Source organism: Hipposideros armiger, unplaced genomic scaffold, assembly GCF_001890085.2.
Source record: "Hipposideros armiger isolate ML-2016 unplaced genomic scaffold, ASM189008v1 scaffold_1586, whole genome shotgun sequence".
Classification (NCBI taxonomy): Eukaryota; Metazoa; Chordata; class Mammalia; order Chiroptera; family Hipposideridae; genus Hipposideros; species Hipposideros armiger.
Window position 1 is genome coordinate 14,592 of NW_017732936.1, and position 18,710 is coordinate 33,301.

General features: G+C 39.7%; 1 protein-coding gene across 2 annotated transcripts in view; it reads left to right on the forward strand.

Moving 5' to 3' along the window:
• CR1 (complement C3b/C4b receptor 1 (Knops blood group)) overlaps positions 1-18,710 on the forward strand; it is a 99,214-nt gene that overhangs the window by 11,244 nt on the left and 69,260 nt on the right. For both annotated transcript variants that reach the window (XM_019634331.1, XM_019634332.1), the window contains exons 2-4: positions 5,008-5,184; positions 5,825-5,924; positions 12,654-12,739. In XM_019634331.1, the coding sequence (XP_019489876.1) occupies positions 5,008-5,184; positions 5,825-5,924; positions 12,654-12,739 (363 nt within the window). The remainder of the gene's footprint in view (positions 1-5,007; positions 5,185-5,824; positions 5,925-12,653; positions 12,740-18,710) is intronic.

An 18,710-nucleotide genomic window follows, 5' to 3' on the forward strand; every position in this document is an offset into this window, starting at 1 on the left:
TGTTAATTACATGTTAATATGTTAAGGATGCATGCTTCTTTTTAAAGGAACAATAAAAGAATGTATAACTAATAATCTAATACAAATAACAATAAAATGATAACTATAATTGATAATCACAAAGAAGGCAAAATAGAAGAGAATAGAAAATAGATCAAATAAAAAGCAAAATAGGGGGGCTGGCCGAGTGGCTCAGTTGGTTAAGAGTTCGCTTGGGAGTGTGAGCTCTGAGCAGCAAGACCGCCGGTTCAGTTCCTACATGGGCCAGTGACGTGGCGCCCTCTATAGCTAAGATGGTGATCAGCAGCTCGACTTGGAGCTAGGCTGCCGTGAGTGGCCATTGGCCGACGAGAAATGCCGTGAGCCACCGTGAACAGCCATCCAATGGCCGGCAACCGATTGCCTCACCCGGGAAAAGCGCAATGATAATACCAACATGGGCCAGTGAAGCGACATCCTTTACAACTAGACTGAAGAACAAAAGGACAGCAACTTGCCTGTTCCCCTTCTCTGATTCCCCAACACTGTTCCCCTCCCCCAACTCCCCAATAAAATCTTTAAAAAAAAAAAGCAAAATAGGAAGATGATAGATCTAATCCCAAATAACATATCAACAATTATATTAAATATAAACAGATAATTCTGCTTTAAAGACATAGATTGTCATACTGCTGCATTACCCAAACTGTGGGCTGAGGTGCCCTGGAGGCCTCCGTGAACTCACAGGGGACCTGTGGGATATTTTAAATTTTCAATGGAAACACATCCGTACTCAATATCTCTCAGATAGCATATAAGCTGCTAGCTCAGAGTAGCTACTACTTACATTAGATTGCAGTAAGTTCCTCTTGATGATATGAAGTCTTTGCAAAGTTAGTTTTCAACAGTGGCTATAATAAAATACCAAATAACAATTATGTGGAATGGGAAATGAGGTGGTGGTTTATAATCTGATTCCAAGATTTGAGAATTTGAGCAGTGCTCAACATTTAATTGTTAAGACTTGTGGTGGAGGGCCGGCCGAATGGCGCGATGGTTAAGAACTGGCTTGGGATGCCAGAGGGCCCCGGTTCAGATCCCACATATGAGGGCCAGTGACACTGCCCTCTACAGCTAAGATTTTAAACAACAGCTCAACTTGGAGCTGAGTTGCCATGAGTTGCTGGCGACGGCGTAGGCTGCAGCCCCTGTGGCAGTGGGTTGCCATGGGCTACTGTATGTAGCCAGCAGCCAGCGTGAGCGGCCACAACTAGACTGAAGACCAAAACGACAGCAACTTGTCTGTTCCCCTTCCCCCAATTCCCCAGCACTGTTCCCATCCCCCAATTCCCCAATTTAAAAAAAAATTAAAAAAAAAAGAATTGTGGTGGACACAAAACTTATTAAGTTGTTCAGACCTAATTATTTAATAAATGGAACTGTTAAGTGTTTCTTTTTTGGTTAGGAAGGACACAAACATATTACTGAGACCCTAACAGTGCTGTGAACTGAGTAAGTTTGGGAAGCTCTATTATAATAAATTAAAAATAAAAACTACATGGTACATACAAAAGAAACAATATACGTGTTTAGAGACAGAATGGATGAATATAAAAGGATGGAGGACCGGCCGAGTGGCTCAGTTGGTTAAGAGCTTGTTCAAGAGTTCAAGCTCTGAGCAACAGCGGTTCGAATCCCAGCCCAAGCTGAGCTGCCACTAAGCTGTCAACAGGTGGCAGGATGGCTCAGCTTAAAAAAAAAAAAAAAAAAGGATGGAAAATATACCCTGCAAAAACAAACCAGAAGAAAACTGATTTGGCAAATGTGGCACTATGATAATCTCTGTCTTTAAATGACCATTGTGGTTTAGATTTAAAATATTTATTGATATATTGAAGATTAAAGCTACCATATTAATATTTGTTTTCCATTTGTCCTACAAATAAAGTAGACAAAGTAGAATTTGACACAAAATTTATTACTAGACATAATATATCACAAAATATAATAAAAATAAAATTTAAAATGGACAGAATTAGAAAATTAAGTAAGACAAATGTACAATCAAATGGAATGTTTCTTTTTAAAACTTTATAGGGGAATAATGTGTTTTTTCAGGGAACAATGTGTTTTTTCTAGGACCCATCAGTGCCAAATCAAGTCATTTTCCTTCAATCTTGGTTGTGGAGCGTGCAGCTCAGCTCCAAGTCCAGTCGCCGTTTTCAATCTAGTTGCGGGGGGTGCAACCCACCATCCCATGCAGGAGTCAAACCAGCAACCTTGTTAAGAGCACACGCTCTAACCAACTGAGCCATCTGCCCACCCACCAGCAGCTCAGCAGCAGCTCAGCTCAAACTGTTGTCTTCAATCTAGTTGCGGAGGGTGCAGCTCACTGGCCCATGTGGGAATGGAACCATCAACTCTGTTGCCCACACACACTAACCAACTAAGCCACCCAGCTGCCTCAAGGTGGAATATTTTAATACAATTCCTTTAGTATCTGATACAATAATCAGACCCCGCCCCCCAAATCAGTAATTACAGTAAGTCCCTGACTTACAAACATTCAAGTTGCAAACTTTCACAGATACGAATGGACCTTGCTTTAAAATTTGTTCGTAGATGTGAACAAATCGCAGAAGTAGCTCCCGTGTCTACCGGACATTGTCACGGTGGTGCTGCTGTGTGCTTACTGTACAGTGCGATAGTGAAGGGCAGTACAGTGCTCAATCAGAGCCCAGGATGTCCCGAAGCAAGAGGAAAAGCAGTGGTGATGTGGAGGGGACTGCTAGGAAGCGCAAAGCAATAACCATGGAAACAAAAGAGAAAATAATTGAGAGATTAGACCGAGGCGAAAAGATGGTAGATGTCACTCGTTCTTACAACATGAATCGTTCAACCATTGGCTTTATGTTGTATAATTGTGTCAAAGGTGTATACGACTCACTTTGTTGGACTTAGAAACGAATCTGACTTATGAACATTCTCCCAGAACAGAACTTGTTTGTAAGTCAGGGACTTACTGTAGAAGATTTAAACAAATGTGCTTGATTAATTGTTGATTGGGCCTCACTGACATAACCAAAACACTACACTCACTATCACAGGCACACCATTTAAAAAAATACATATGACACAGTTACCTCATTTGACCATATGCTGAACCATAAAACAAGCGTCAATTAATTTCAAAGCTGAATAATAAATACACAGCCAAAACAATTCCTCAAATGTTTATAAATTATGTAAAACATTTGTAAATAAGTCATGGGTCAATAAGGAAATTACAATGGCCATTATCAAATATTTTGAACTGAAAATATGGTACATCAAAACTTTTGGAATGCAGCTAAATCTATACTTATAATAAAAATAATCTGAAAGCTTACTTAGAAACAATGAAAAGCTGAAAATAAAAAATTAATTTATCATCCCAAGAAATTTATTTTTTTAAAAACATAGCAAATAAACATAAGAAAATTTCAGTGAAGATAAAATAAAGATAAGTCAGAGCAAACCAATAAATCCAAAAGTTGGCTCTTTGAAGCCTAATAACATTGAAGAATTGATTTATCAGTCTGAATTTATCTTCCATTATTTGAATTAATTAGTAGGGGCTGTGGGGGAGAATAGAACATCAACCAAAATGGAAGAAAAGATATTTCCAAAACTAATGTAAAATTATATTTTTCCAACAGATATTACTTCTTGGTTACATATTGTTAGACTCTAAATGGTATTTTTATTACTTTAACTTAAACGTTTTAGGCCGTAAGGAGAAGTAACAGTCTAATATTTAATTCAATGTATGCATTTCTTTTTTTTTTAAGATTTTATTGGGGAATTGGGGGATGGGAACAGCGCTGGGGAATTGGGGGAAGGGGAACAGACAAGTTGCTGTCCTTTTGTTCTTCAGTCTAGTTGTGGAGGACACTGCTTCACTGGCCCAAGTTGGCACCATAATTGTGCTCTTCCCAGGGGAGGTAGATCAGTCATCGGCTTCTGGACGGCCACTCACTGTGGCTGCTGGCCGCTCACGCTGGCTGCTGGCTACACACGGTAGCCCATGGCAACCCACTGCAGCAGGGGCTGCAGCCCACGCCATCGCCGCCGACTCACGGCAGCCCAGCTCCAGGTTGAGCTGTTGTTCAGCATCTTAGCTGTAGAGGGCAGTGTCACTGGCCCTTATATGTGGGATCCGAACCGGGGCCCTCTGGCATCCCAAGCCAGCTCTTAACCAACGCGCCACTTGGCTGGCCCAAATTGTAAAGCCCTTTTTTTTTTTAAGCTGAGCCATCTTGCCACCTGTTGGCAGCTCAGCAGCAGCTCACCTCGGGCCGGGCATCGAACCATTGTTGCTCAGAGCTCAAACTCTTGAGCAAGCTCTTAACCAACTGAGCCACTCGGCCGGCCCTTCAATGTATGCATTTTTAAATATATGCTCTCATAAAGCAAAGTATCGCTTCAGTTTTTGAGCTTTGTCTACAATGCATGTGCTGAATTTCCTTGTGCTGAAGTAATTGACTTGGCAACATCTATTAATAGTAATGACTGCTACTGAAGGCCAGAGAAGAGGCTTACAGTCCTGCTAGGTCTGGGTGGTCCTCTAAAGTGAAGATGTATGGGAAAATGCATGAGTGCATCTATCACACAAGAGAATGATAAACAAAGATGGGACAGATGAAACCAGAGCACAAAACTTCCTGACTAAAATTTGAAGCTATGAATTAGTTTTCCCTTAAGTGAAAGAATAGATAGGTATAGATTATATAGCTAGAGATAGAGATAGATGATATAGATATGGATATATTGTAACTGCCTTCAAAATAGCAGGGACTTTTTAAATGGGTACATGATGATTTAAAAAGCTCATTTCTAATGTTGCTGCTAAGGAAAGCAATCCTTTTTACCATTTTTAAACTGTTCATTTTCTTCTTTGATCACATCTATGAAGCATATTGGAGAAAAAGAGAAAGTAGAGTAAATGTTCTCCATTGACTTTGATGTTGCTGTGGTCTTGGTCTCCAGGTCAATGCAAAGCCCCAGAGTATTTTCCATTTGCCAAGCCTACAAATATGATTGATGGGGATGAGTTTCCCATTGGAACATCTTTGAACTATGAATGCCGCCCTGGTTACCACAGGAAAAAATTCGTTATCACCTGCTTACAAAACTCAGACTGGTCAAAACCTCTACCCTGTTTACGTAAGTAACTCTGCAGTGAGAACTCCTCTGTATCAGTTAAACATCTGTAAGATCTGATGCAATTGTTTAAATTTTGGGACTCAAACACGTATGACTAAATAACTTTGCCTAAGTAAGGTACAGTTGATGTGAGAGTTATTTTTGTAGGTCATATCTCCCTACTGCTTTGAGTTCCTGGCACCTTCATTACAAGTTCATTTCATGAGAAATGACCATTACAAGGCATGATTGAGGGGAAATCTCCATTCGATAGGGGTCTCCCATTTTCACAACTGAAACTAAGTAATGAGTGACTCAGGAAAGGAAAGGAAAGCACGGGGTGGGGAGAAAAGCCCAGACTTTGAGACCTTAACTTTACATTTGTTGACTCACACAGTAAACACTTTGGTAACAAATAAAGTTTCCATTTTTCTGGGAGGCACAATATGGGGATGAGACAGAACTGGAGGGGAGGTTCTTTCTGAAAGTGGTGCTTAGTAAGTGCTTGATTTTTAGGCAGTCTTGTGAGATTCCTTAAGTGGCAAAATTTGTGGAACTGCAAATGCTCTTCAGTAATCTACAGCCAGGTGGGGGCCTTATGTGCTAAGAGAAGTCGGAAGTATTCTACACCCAATCCCCCAATTCTGTTTCTTTCCTGTAGGTAAATCATGCGGATCGCCTCCAGATATCACAAATGGCAATATGGACATAAGCAAAGACACCAAGTTTGGATCATCTGTTAGTTATTCTTGTAATCAAGGGTGAGTTGGCAGTAGCATTGTTTGCTATGACAGTTCTAGAATTGTAAAACCAATCTCTAAACAATAGTAGTAGAGAGAAGTAAATTACCTGTCCAATAAAAACATAGCAATAGAATTTCTAGGTGGAGGTGTTGGCTTGAATCCAGGCATTTAACTACCCTTGAAATGACGAAGTAAATATTTCAAAAATAGGAAAAACCTGTATCCATGATAGAAAATTGGGGTGCATGCCTATTGCACACCAAATTAATGCACTTAAAACCAAGTGAAGCCTTCATTAGATGGGGAGGATCAGCTCTCTAAAAAAGCAAATGGAACCAACACTAGTTAACATACACATATATTCTTAGTTCAAAACAAGAGCTGGATGGAGATGGTGGATTCATGGAAAAGTGGAAAAGAGTGATTTTTTTGGGATAATGGAGCAGATGTGGGGGATGGGCTAATTTTAATTGTTACAGCACCTCATCAGAAGTGTAGGAATCTTGCTGTGAGTATGTTCTTGGCTTATCCTTGGGGCAGACAATCAATTTAGGGAAGAAGTGGGGAGACTGCTTCACTTATATCTTAACTTTTGTTTCTATTACTTATGGCTTACTTACAATACATACAAAATAACATAAGTAAAATATTAAAATAGCAATAAAAAGAATTTTGGTTTACACATTACTGACCTTAAGAAACATTGCAGTCAAGATAGCAGAGTAGGTAAATGCTATGTTTGCCTCCTCCTGTGACCACATTTAAATTACAGCTAAGTCATAGAACAATCAACGTGGAGAACCATCTGAAGACTCGCTGAACAGAAGTCCTATAACTAAGGATATAAAGAAGCCACATACAAGTAGAGACTGGTAGGAGGGGCAGAGGCATTAAACAGTCTGGCCCCACACCCACGTGTGGCAGTTGGGAATTGGGAGGGATATATCAACTACAGAGGTTCCCCCTGAGGACCAAGGGGTCCCAGCCCCACACTGGGGTCCTGAACCTGGAGCACCAGTGCCAGAAAAATGAGCTTCCACAACATCTGGCTGTGAAAATCAGCAGGAATTCCATCCATCTGAGTGAGACAGAAGGCTGCTGTAAAACTAGGCATCTCTTAAAAGGCCCATGAACAGACTCTGGCTCTCACCCCAGACTCTGGAAAAGAGACTGCAACTCAGGATACACCACAAACATACAGGAGAGACTGAGTTGTGTGAGCCTCAGTGTGAGGTATGGAGGGACAGCTGCTTATGTCCCTGTGTTGAGCCCTTCTCCCGTGCATCTGGCGAGCAGGTGCCACCTTCCCTGTGTTGAGCCCTCCCCCCAACAAGGCCAAATGAACTCCATTTGCTCCACCCTGGTGACTCCCTGGGACCCTAGCCCACCCAAATTGTGTACCACCTGAGGCTCATTTGGTGGTCGGTGGTATGCCTTGGCTTAGCTGCAGGCTTTCTTGGACAACTCTCAAGGGCTCACGGGCCCCAGGCATGCAATGGCTGACCTCAGTGTGCTCAGTGCCTTTGCTGAGTAGCCCCAGGTTTAGCACTGGCACCAAATCTGAATCTTCACTAACCTGGAGAACACCACTCACTCCACTCTGGTGACTCCCTGAGACCCCACTTTAACCAACTCTCCTAGTGACAGAGAGTCCTTCAGTGGCTAAGCCTTACAGGCAGCTAGCAGGAGGTGGCAGGTCTCAGGGTGCCATGGGCCTTTTGCTGAGCTGTCCTAGTCCTGGTACTGGTGGCAGCTGGCCTTGGTTCACAGGATGGCCTCCAGATCAAGCACAGGTAGCAACAAATCTTGGATCATTTTGTGGCTCCTGCCAGGTAGCCCAGCAACACCTGAACTTGACCTACACAGGAGCCCCTCCCAAGAGGTCACAGAATGAACACACCTGAAGACCACAACAGACTACCTGATTATCCCCACAAGCAGCACACACAAAGGGTGTTCTGGGCAGGCACCAGAGGCTGCTGAGGTGAATCCCGCTCCATGGGGTCCACCCCGCACAGCAGCTCTTACACTGTAAGCATGGTCAGTTCTCAAGACAGTCGGCCTGAGGGTCAATCCTACCCACTGATGTGCCAGTAGCAACCATGGCTCAACTGTAACAGGAGGGCACACACAACCCACACAGGGATACTCCTGGATAACCCAGTGTAGGTGACAAGGGAGATTGGGCCCCACAGGAAACCTACTACATAAGGCTACCACACCAAGACTGGGAGACATTACAGGTCTACCTAATACATAGACATAAACACAGAGATGCAGCCAAAATGAAGAAACAAAAAAACACATCCCACATGAGAGAAAAGGAGAAAACTCTAGAAAAAGAAATTTAAAAATGGAAGCAAACAATATATGAGATACAGAGTTTAGCCACTGGTTATAAGGACGCTCAAAGACCTTAGTGAGAACTTCAACAAAGAGATAATAAGCACGAAAAAGACATCTGACCTTTATTATTTCCTTTGTTTTGCTCACTTTTTGCTTTGTTGCTGTTGTTTTTCTAGTTCCTTTGAGTGTAAGGTTAAATTGTTTATTTGAGATTTTTCTTGTTTCTTGAGGTAGGCCTCTATTGCTATGAATTTCCATCTCTTAGGACTGCTTTCGCTGTATCCAATAGATTTTGGATAATTGTGTTTTCATTTTTATTTGCCTCAAGGTATCTTTCGATTTATTCCTGGATCTCATTGTAGACTCATTCATTATTTGGTAGCATGTTATTTAGCCTCCATGTGTTTGTGTGTTTTTCAGGTTTTTTTCTTGTAATTGAGTTCTAGTTATATACCACTGTGGACAGAGAAGACACTTGACATGATTTCAATCTTTTTGAATTTATTGAGACTTATTTTGTGGCCTAATATGTGGTCTATCTTGGAAAGTGTTCCATGTGCACTTAAAAAGAATGTGTAGCCTGCTGCTTTGGTGTAAAATGCTCTAAAAATATCAATTAAATTCATCTCATTTAGTGTGTCATTTAAGGTCGCTGTTTCCTTGTTGATTTTCCGTCTGAAAGATCTGTCCATTGGTGTCAATGAGATGTTAAAGTCCCCTACAATGTTTGTATTACTGTCTATCTCTCTCTTCATGTTGGTCAATATTTGCTTTGTATATAGGGTCTTCAGAAAAGTCATGGCACATGTTTGCAACAGATGGCACTAGTTCATTTTTGGAAGTACTAGAGTCATTTGCATCTATGTTATTGCTATGTCATTTGACAGCTGACAGTTCCAGCTTCATTCTAAAAAAAAAATAGAGCAATTTGGTTGAGTTTTGGAGATTTTACAACAAGTCGAAGGTGGAAGACCAAACTGAGCATATTTTACTGTTTTACTTCCATAAAAGGAAGAACGCGCATCAAGCTTCTGAAAAGTTCCATAAAGTTTACGGTGACAATGCTGTCCCTCCAGCCCCCATTCTGAAGCCAGACAATTCAGTTCCTCCTTATATGTCCCTGGTGCCTTTGGAGCTGCTGCCACAGCACTGGAGTTCAGAGTGACTGAATTGGCCAGCAAGTAATTATTTGCATGGGCCCTTTAAGAGGAATGCCTGGGACTCTAGCCTCCTTCAGTCTCACCCAGCCACACTCTATGCTAGTTTTCACAGCCAGAAGTTTCACAGTCAGACTTCTTTCCCTGGCACTGAAAATCTGGGCTGGGTAGCCTGGCATGGAGCTGGGACCCTTTGTTCCTCCAGGGGGTACCTACACAACTGAGATACTCCTGCTAAGTTTTAATTACCATACAGGCATGAGACCAGCCTGTTCAGGGTCTTGCCCCTTCTACTAGTTTCAAGGTGGATTCTTCTGTATGTCCTTAGTTGTAGGACTTTGGTTCTGATAGACCTCAAGCAAACCTCAGTGATGGTTGTTCTGTAGTTTAGCTGTAATTTTAATGTGGTCATGAGAGGATGCAAGCACAGCATTTACCTTCTGCCATCTTGACTGGAAATCACTATAATTTTTAAAGTGATAGATTTGTAGTATATGTCTCATTCTTGACCTCAAAAGTGGAGAAAACAAATTCATATGTATTTTGATGGATATTACCCCAATAGGATAAAACATTTTCAATATAATTTCCAACTGAAAATATATATAATATATATATATATATATATATGTATTACATACATACATAAAAATATGGACAAATTTTATTAACCTGAACTTCTCTTAGGATAGTCATTATATTTTTAAAAGTTGAGACCCTAAAGGGGCTGTTCTGTATAAGGCAAGGGGAAAAGGTTGCTTGTTATTGCAGAAAAGAAGGAGTAGAAAGACAAATGAGGTTTAGAGTGAAATGCCTAATGGCATCCAATCTCCAGTGTAACACCTTCCTAAAATCTCCCCCAAATTAAACAACAACAATAAAAAGTGCTTTGAGCAAGTGGATTTGGGGGAGAACCCTAGGAAAAGACTGGGCTTTGCTGCTGGATAAAAGAAATGAAGAACTCAAACACAGCAAGGTTGGACTCAGGAACATGGACACAGAGAAAAGTGTGGAGAAGTAAGCCCAGGGTGCACAACAATTTGGGGGGTGAAGGACTCTCACACTTCTCTGAATTATAGGTCCTGGTCCAGTTTAACCACACCTACTGACAACTGATATTCATGTTACATGTATATCTCTTTATAGAAAAGAATGTACTCTAAGCTCTTGCCAGAGATCAGCAAAGTCAGCATCTCCTCAGGGCTTGTTAGAAATACAGAGTCTTCATATCCACTGAATCAGAATATATTTTCACAAGATCCCTAGGTGATTTCCATGTAAATAAAACTTTGAGAAACACTGCTCTAAACCATTTAGTATGCAAATTTCTGTAAGATAGGGTTTGGGTAATTTTTTTTCCATTACTGAAATTTTCTATACCTTTCCCTCTTTTTTCTACATGAATAAGAATTAAATTTAATAATCAGCTATTAAAAAGTTATTACAAAACTTCTAGTTCCAGGACAAGATGGGCAGACTCACTTTTCCCTGCTTTTCTCTTTATGTATAACTAAGTACCCTGGAAGTAGTTTAACATGCAACCATAAAAGGAACACAAAAGCTGGAAAAAAGGTGAACTGGCTAGGGACCACAGAGAACTTGAAGATACTTGTAAGTTCCCTTGGTTTTCTTTTTATCTCTCAGACTGTGTGCTGAAGAGAACTGCAAATTGGAACAGGCAACAGTCAGAGAGAGAGAGAGAGGAGGAGAAGGAGAAGAGAGAAGAATTTGCTCTCTGGTCATACGACTGGGAAAGAAGAAGTCAAGTAGGGACATAGTGGGGAGACCCATACTTAGTGGCTGTGGTGGCTCGATCTGCTCACATTAGCATCATAAGCAGAAATTGGAAATGGGGATAGGCTGTAGGCTATCATTCCCATGTCCCACACCTACAGGAAGTAGCAATCCCTTCTCTACCAGCAACTGTGTCAATAGCAGATTCCGAGTGGGCCAACACACCTCTTCCCCTATAGCATCCAGCAGTAGTGGGTCCTATTCTGCCTACAGTGGCAGCATCAGCAGAGCCTGGTTAGTGAGACATAGACTTCAAGACAGCAGCAAGAGGCCCCCTCCATTTTTACCAGGGATCCCAGAAAACCCAGTGTCCCCTACATCAGAGAGAAGTCCAGGGCCAGTGTCTCTTGACTGTACACCCAAGGTAGTGAGCCATCAAGCCAGCATCAGAAGGTGAACCAAGCTCAGGGTCTCTTGATCTTCCATTCTGTGGAAGAAAGCCTCCTAGACCCATGTCTCCTGGTCCTCCACCCAACAGCAAAAGAGAGTCTAGATAGATGCCTTATTCCCCTGTTGGCACCAACATAGACGAAGTGAGAAGCCCACCTTCACCAGGTAGCCAGAGAACAGGCCAGAGAGCTCATCCCAAGGGTTAAACATCCCCCATTCCTCACCTAGTGACACCAGGCAGCCCAGGGAAGTAACTTCATTCTCAGAAAGCTTCAGGGGGACACATTGAGAAGTTAAGTGGAGCTAGAAGAATGGAGAGGACCAGAATGGTATTGCAAGGCTCAGGAAATTAAATTTTCATTGGATCTAAAGCCCACAAAAGTAGGCCAGAATCTGCACAAGATTTCCACAGCTCTCACAATTTTCATTTGATCTCCATTTGGTTTGTTCTGCTGTTTGAATAGACTTTGTGCTGCCATATTTTCTTATATATTCATAAAGCAACATCCTAGCTATACCAAATAACACTTGACTGTTATTTGACATCATTTGCCTTCATTTGTAATAATATCAAATTTGGCCCTACTTTATACCAATTCCCATGAATGGTTCAGCCCAGCATTTCATCCCTGTAGAGAGCCTCTGTTGAAGTAAATATAAATGTTGTTAGTTTTCCCAAATTTTATGACACACTATAAACAGTTTGTGGCATACAAATTGGGAATTTCTGCCTTTAACATTCAAAATATGAAATTAGGGTTCAACTTTTTTTGTTCTGCATGGATTTCCTTTGGTTATCGTTTGATGAATCTGTTTACCTTAAATTTATTAAAAATGTACCCTAAGGTAATCAAGAGAGATCCCATTCAGTTTAGAAGGTATAAGGAAGAAAATTTAAAAGTTCAAACACAAACATAAAATTTGAGAAAGCGGTAGTACTGTGACAAACGGAAATTGTCTTTCTGAATTCTCCAAGATTGTAATCTCTTGTAAGTAGCAATTTTAGCGGGGAGATTACCTGTGCATTTAGAATATAATATTCATTGTTGTTTGCTTCTAGATACCGACTCATTGGTGAACCCTCCATTACATGCATCATCATAGACAATATTGTCGGCTGGGATAATATTGCACCTGTTTGTGAGAGTGAGTTGAAATATTCCTTTCTATTACATTTACCAATAGATCCTAAGCTTCCACCTGGAGTTATAAAAATCTGAATTGAATTCCATTTTGTTTATTCTATCCTTCAGATAGTTGAAGACAGCTGTACTGTTCCCAAAACTACCTGTGGGTTTTCTGGCAAATGTTTTCTTAAGTTCATCCTTATTCTGAGATGTGCCTTTTATGAATCTGGGAATTTAAATGCATAAAAGCCTCCAAGCTGGATTTTTACTTTAGTACATTTGGGATTATGAGGGTTCTGCCATCCCCAATATAATAATTATTCTACCTGGCTAATAAGTAAAGATTTTAAAAGTGACACACTCTAAAAAAGAATCAACACTCTCATGTGCTGAGTGTTCACAAAGCCCTCTCAAAAGTCACCATTCACTATAAGCCTCAAAAGTGGGCATATATTTTGACCCCCTTTCTAGAATTCATACTTAGGAAATAAACCTGGATTTTTGCAAGGAGTTCACTGTAAACCTTTCATTGCGACATTCTTTACAATAGCAAAATTGTTAAAGTAACCTAAGTGCACTACATGTTTCAAAATATGGTTTAGAAATAATCTACTACAGGCCAGCCGAGTGGCACATTGGTTAATAGCTGGCTTGGGACACCAGCTCTGAGCAGCAGGGCTCCGGTTCGGATCCCACATGAGGGCCAGTGACACTGCCCTCTACAGCTAAGATGATGAACAACAGCTCGACCTGGAGCTGGGCTGCCATGAGTCGCTGGCGACAGCGTAGGCTGTAGCCCCTTCTGCAGTGGGCTGCCATAAGCTACTGTGTGTGGCCGGCAGCCAGCGTGAGCAGCCGGCAGATGGTGTGAGCTGCCAAGAGCCGCTGTGAGCGGTCGTCCAATGGCCGGTGACCGATCTGTCTCAGCCGGGAAGAGCACAATGATAATACCAACGTGGCCAGTGAAGCGACGTCCTCCACAACTAGACTGAAGAACAAAAGGACAGCAACTTGTCTGTTCCCCTTCCCCCGATTCCCCAACGCTGTTCCCCTCCCCCAATTCCCCAATAAAATCTTAAAAGAAAAAAAATAATCTACTGCAAGGAATGAAAAGTGATAAAAATGACTATAGAGAATTCCCTAACAAACATAAAATAGCCATGCAGAATTAGAAAAAATACCTCCATACACTGGAATGTTATTCAACCATAAAAGGAAGATATGGAGAAGCAATTAATGACATGCAAAGATGTTTATTATATATATTTTATGTGAGAAAAATCAGATGACCAAACAGTTTGTAAGATCTTATTTTATTTTACTTTTTTAAATTAAAGTTTATTGGGTGACAATTGTTAGTAAAGTTACATAGGTGATATATAGATAAAGATCTTATTTTATTAAAAGATCATATATCTATACCTATTTCTATATTTTAACATCTATTTCTAATTCTGTAAACTTTTCTATACCTAAACCCAGTAAATTGCTTTAAGCCTCCTTGATGAAGGCTAGGAGGAAAATTTACCTGTATGTTGTGGCTGTGTAGTAGGGTGCTTCCTCAAGAAGATTCAATTTCCCATTTATTCAAGCTCCTCTATGTCTGCAAACTGGTTCTCAGCCTGGGAATTGGTTGATGAATAACCACAACTCTCTTTTGCTGTGTTTCAAGTCAGTCTTTCAATCACCAGACATAGATCTTTTCTGCTTGTACAAAACAAATAAAACTTTAACCCACTATTCATCTACTTCACTTTTTGAGACTCCATGATCAATTAACTGATCGATTAACTGACTCAGCAGACAAATCATTCTGATTTCTGTTTCAGTTAGTCTATGGTTCAAGCTAACACATTGAATTCAGAATCTCAATTTTTTGGGTGCAATTTGCACTTTTTCACAGGTCATAATTTTAATTCCCCCTGCTCCATTCCCAGTTCTACCATGACTTAAATCTGGTCAAAGGGCTAGAAATGATGTCATCAGTCCTTGCAATTTGGGTTGCCAGACTTAGTAAATAAAAACATAAGATGCCCAGTTAAATTTCAATTTCAGATAAGCAATGAACATTTTTGCGGTATAAATATGTGCCATGAAATTTGGTAATATACTTATACTTAGAAATTTGTTATTGTTTTGCTGAAATTCAAATTTAACTGCACTACCTATGTTTCCTCTGGCAGCCCTATCAGCTACCAAAGGACAGGCCATTACCGTTTCTTTCAGCAAGGAGATGCTTACCTCCTCAGACAGTGGAGGAAGGGCTGCTTCTTCTAGCAAAGGAGGCTCAGCAGAATTTCTAGGTTCAAAGCATTCAGCTTTAGAACCTGTCCATATATCTCCGTCTCAGTTTTCAGGGTTGTCTTGCAATCGGTACTCCAACTTTAACATAAGGGACCCTGTGAAGTTGTGAATTCAATTCATATTGCAAATCATCCACAGAATCAGATGTTGAATTTGTTTTTCAGGAATCTTAGCTGAGTGGCTACACAATACAAGTGTTTCTTTTAGGGCAGACATGGAAGCTTTCAGATCCAGACCTTGAGCAGGACTTTAAAGCTTTGAACTCACCATTTTCATTCTCTTAATTTCTTTGTGCACTTAGAAGCAAGCAACCAGCCACATGATATCCCTTCCCCAAAATGTTCTAGGTCAGCAACCCAAAGCCTTGCTCCTATTGCTGATAGATGACTACAGGTGATAAATAACTAGGTGATCTTTTGTCCCTGCACACAATCAACTATTTATGTACCCTTTTTAAGGGTCAGCATTAATATCAATGTCCTTAAATATAATCATATTAAAGAACCAATCGCGGATTCCTCTGTTCCCCTGGGAAAATTTTTGGTCCAAATATGGAGGCATAACTATTATCAGTATATGAAATAAGAGATTTGTTATGGAATTAGACCTTATTGTGTGAGGAGCAGCTCTAAAAAGGTCAGAAAAGTCACTAACCAGGCGCCTTGGAGTGGGTGCTTTCAGGAAGCTCAGTGCATCTGGCAGCTGGAGTAGAACTGTGAAGAGGGCTGGTGTAGAAAGCTGTAAAACGATTGTTGGCTCTTCGTGATTGCTGCTTCTGTAAGTTCAGAGTGACACAGCTGAGAGTGGATTGGAATCATTGTAGGTGTGCAGATCAGCATTTGAGGAGAGCTGGATGCAAAAATAGGGAGTATGAGAACACACTGGAACCTATGGTACATTTGCATCTGTCCCCTGGCCACCTTTAAACAAGGATGAGCTTCAGAGGGGAATGGTGTTGCTTTGCTTCTGCCTCTCAAATTTCATGCCAATTTCTCAAGCTCCAACCCTAACCTAGAGCCATACAGATCAAGTAAGTCTGAGAAACGTCGTTCCAGTTTAGCCTGGTTGACAACTGTATAAAACCACTAGATAATTATAACTTTTATTTTCCTCCCTTTCCCTTGCTCCCCCTTCTTTTCCTCCCTCCTTCCTTCCTTCCCTCCTCATCCCTCCCTCTCTCTCTTTCTAGCTTACTATATCTTTTTGGATAAATATTGGTAATTTATATTTTCATTATATAATTTAGATTTTCAAAATGTTTAACATACAGAAGTCTAAAGTTTCATAAATATTCTCTTATATATGCAAATATATTTTAATTCAATTTACTACTGCTGTATATCTATGTTGTCTTTCTTTCCTTACACTTTTTTTTTTAGCAAGGGTCTTTTCATGTTTTAAAAAAGCTATACTCAGTTAATAACAAAAATGAAAATAGAAGGCAAATGGAAAAGAGTAGTGGGGAAATTGTGTAAAGCATGGTATAATAATATGATCAAAGAGTTATTTACAAGGAAAAGGATATGAATTTTATTAATTAATGGGTTTGTTTACAGGAAGTAATAGAAGTAGGAAAGTCAGAATAAATGCTATTATGCCTACCTAAATTACAACTTTGTAAAACCTAATGTGTATGTTAACAAAAATTAAAAGCAAATAATGAATGTAAAAATAAGTACAGTTAAGTGATTCATTGAATTTCTCTCACTAGTTATTTTATTTTTTTGATGTACAATAGTGTATTAGTTTCAGATGTACAACATAGCAATTAGACATTTATATAACTTATGAGGTGATCACTCCAATAAATCTAGTACCCTCTGACACCATACATAGTTATTACAACATTATTGACTATATTCCCTTTGCCATAATTTACATCTCCATGACTATTTTGTAAACACTAATTTATACTTCTTAATCCCTTCCCCCTCTTCACCCTACCCCCTAACCACCCTCCCATCTGGCAATCCTCAAAATGGTCTCTGTATCTCTGAGTTTGTCTCTGTTTTTGTTGTTGTTGATGTTCTTTAAATTTCACATATAAGTGAAATCATATGGCATTTGCCTTTCTCTGTCTGACTTGCTCCACTCAGCATAATACCCTCTATGTTGTTGCAGATGGCAAGATTTTATTATTTTTATGACTGAGTAATATTCCATTATACATATACATATGTATGTGTGTATATGTGTATATATATATATATATAGATAGATAGATAGATCTTCTTTATCCTTTCACCTATCAATGGACACTTATGTTGCTTCCATATCTTGGTCATTGTAAACAATATAGTAATAAACATATGGCTATACATGTCTTTTCAAATTAGTATTTTGGGTTTCTTTGGGTAAATACCCAGAAGTAGAATTATTGGGTCCTTCTTTGTGTCTTGTTATAACCTTTGTTTTAAAGTCTATTTTGTCTGATATAAGTATTGCTATCCCAGTTTTTTGTTTGTTTCTATTTTCATGAAATATCTTTCCATCCTTTCACTTTCAGTTTGTGTGTGTCTTTTGATTTCAAGTGAATCTCTTATAGGCAGTATATGTAAGGGTCTTGTTTTCTTACCCATTCAGCCACTCTATCTTTTGATTGGAAATTTAATTCATTTACATTTAAAGTAATTGTTGAGAGGTAAGTAGTTATTGCCATTTTATTATCCATATATTTGGTCTTTTTTCTTACCCCTTCTTCTTCTTAAAGAAGTCCCTTTAACATTTCTTGTTATACTGGTTTGATGTTGATGAACTCCTTTAGCTTTTTCTTGCCTGGGAAGCTTTTCATCTGTGCTTTGATTCTAAATATAGCTTTGCTGTGTAGAGTAATCTTGGTTGTAGGTCCTTGCTTTTCATCACCTTGAATATTTCCTGCCAGTTCCTTCTGGCTTGCAAAGATTCTGTTGAGCGATCAGTTGACAGTCTTATGGGAGCTCTCTTGTAGATAACTGTTTTTTCTTGCTGCTTTTAAGAATCTTTCTCATTTTAATTATGATGTGTTTTAGTGTGGGCTTTTTTGGGTTCATTTTGTTTGGGAGTCTCTGTGCTTCCTGGGCTTGTATGTCTAATTCTTTCACCAGGTTCAGGAAGTTTGCCATCATTATTTTTTGAAATAGATTTTTAAATTCCTTGCTTTCTCTCTTCTCCTTCTGGTGCTTCAATGATGTGAATGTTGGTACACTTGATGTTGCCCCAGAGGCCCCTTAAACTATCCTCGTTTTTTGGATTAATTTTCCATTTTGTTGTTGTTTGGGTGTTTTCTGCTACCTTATTTTTTAAATCACTGATTCAATCTTCTGTTTCATCTAATCTACTGTTAACTCCCACTAATGTATTCTTCCCTTCAGTTATTGTATTCTTTATTTCTGACTGGTTCTTTTTTTTATGTTTTCTATCTCTATTTTTATGTTTCTTATCTCTTTGTTGAAGTTATCTCTGAGATCATTGAGCATCATTACAACCAGTGTTTGGAATTCTGTGTCTGGTAGATTGCTTTGTACTTTTGTCTAGTACTTTTTCTGGAGGTTTGTTCTGTTCTTTTATTTGGGACATTTTTCTTTGTCTCTCCATTTTGGCAGGGTGAATGGTGTTAGCCAGGTAGCTGGAGATTGAGATAAGGCATTGCCCTGTGTCTGCACCGGGTGCAGGGAGGCTCAACAAAGAAACACTGGCTTCTGCCAGCA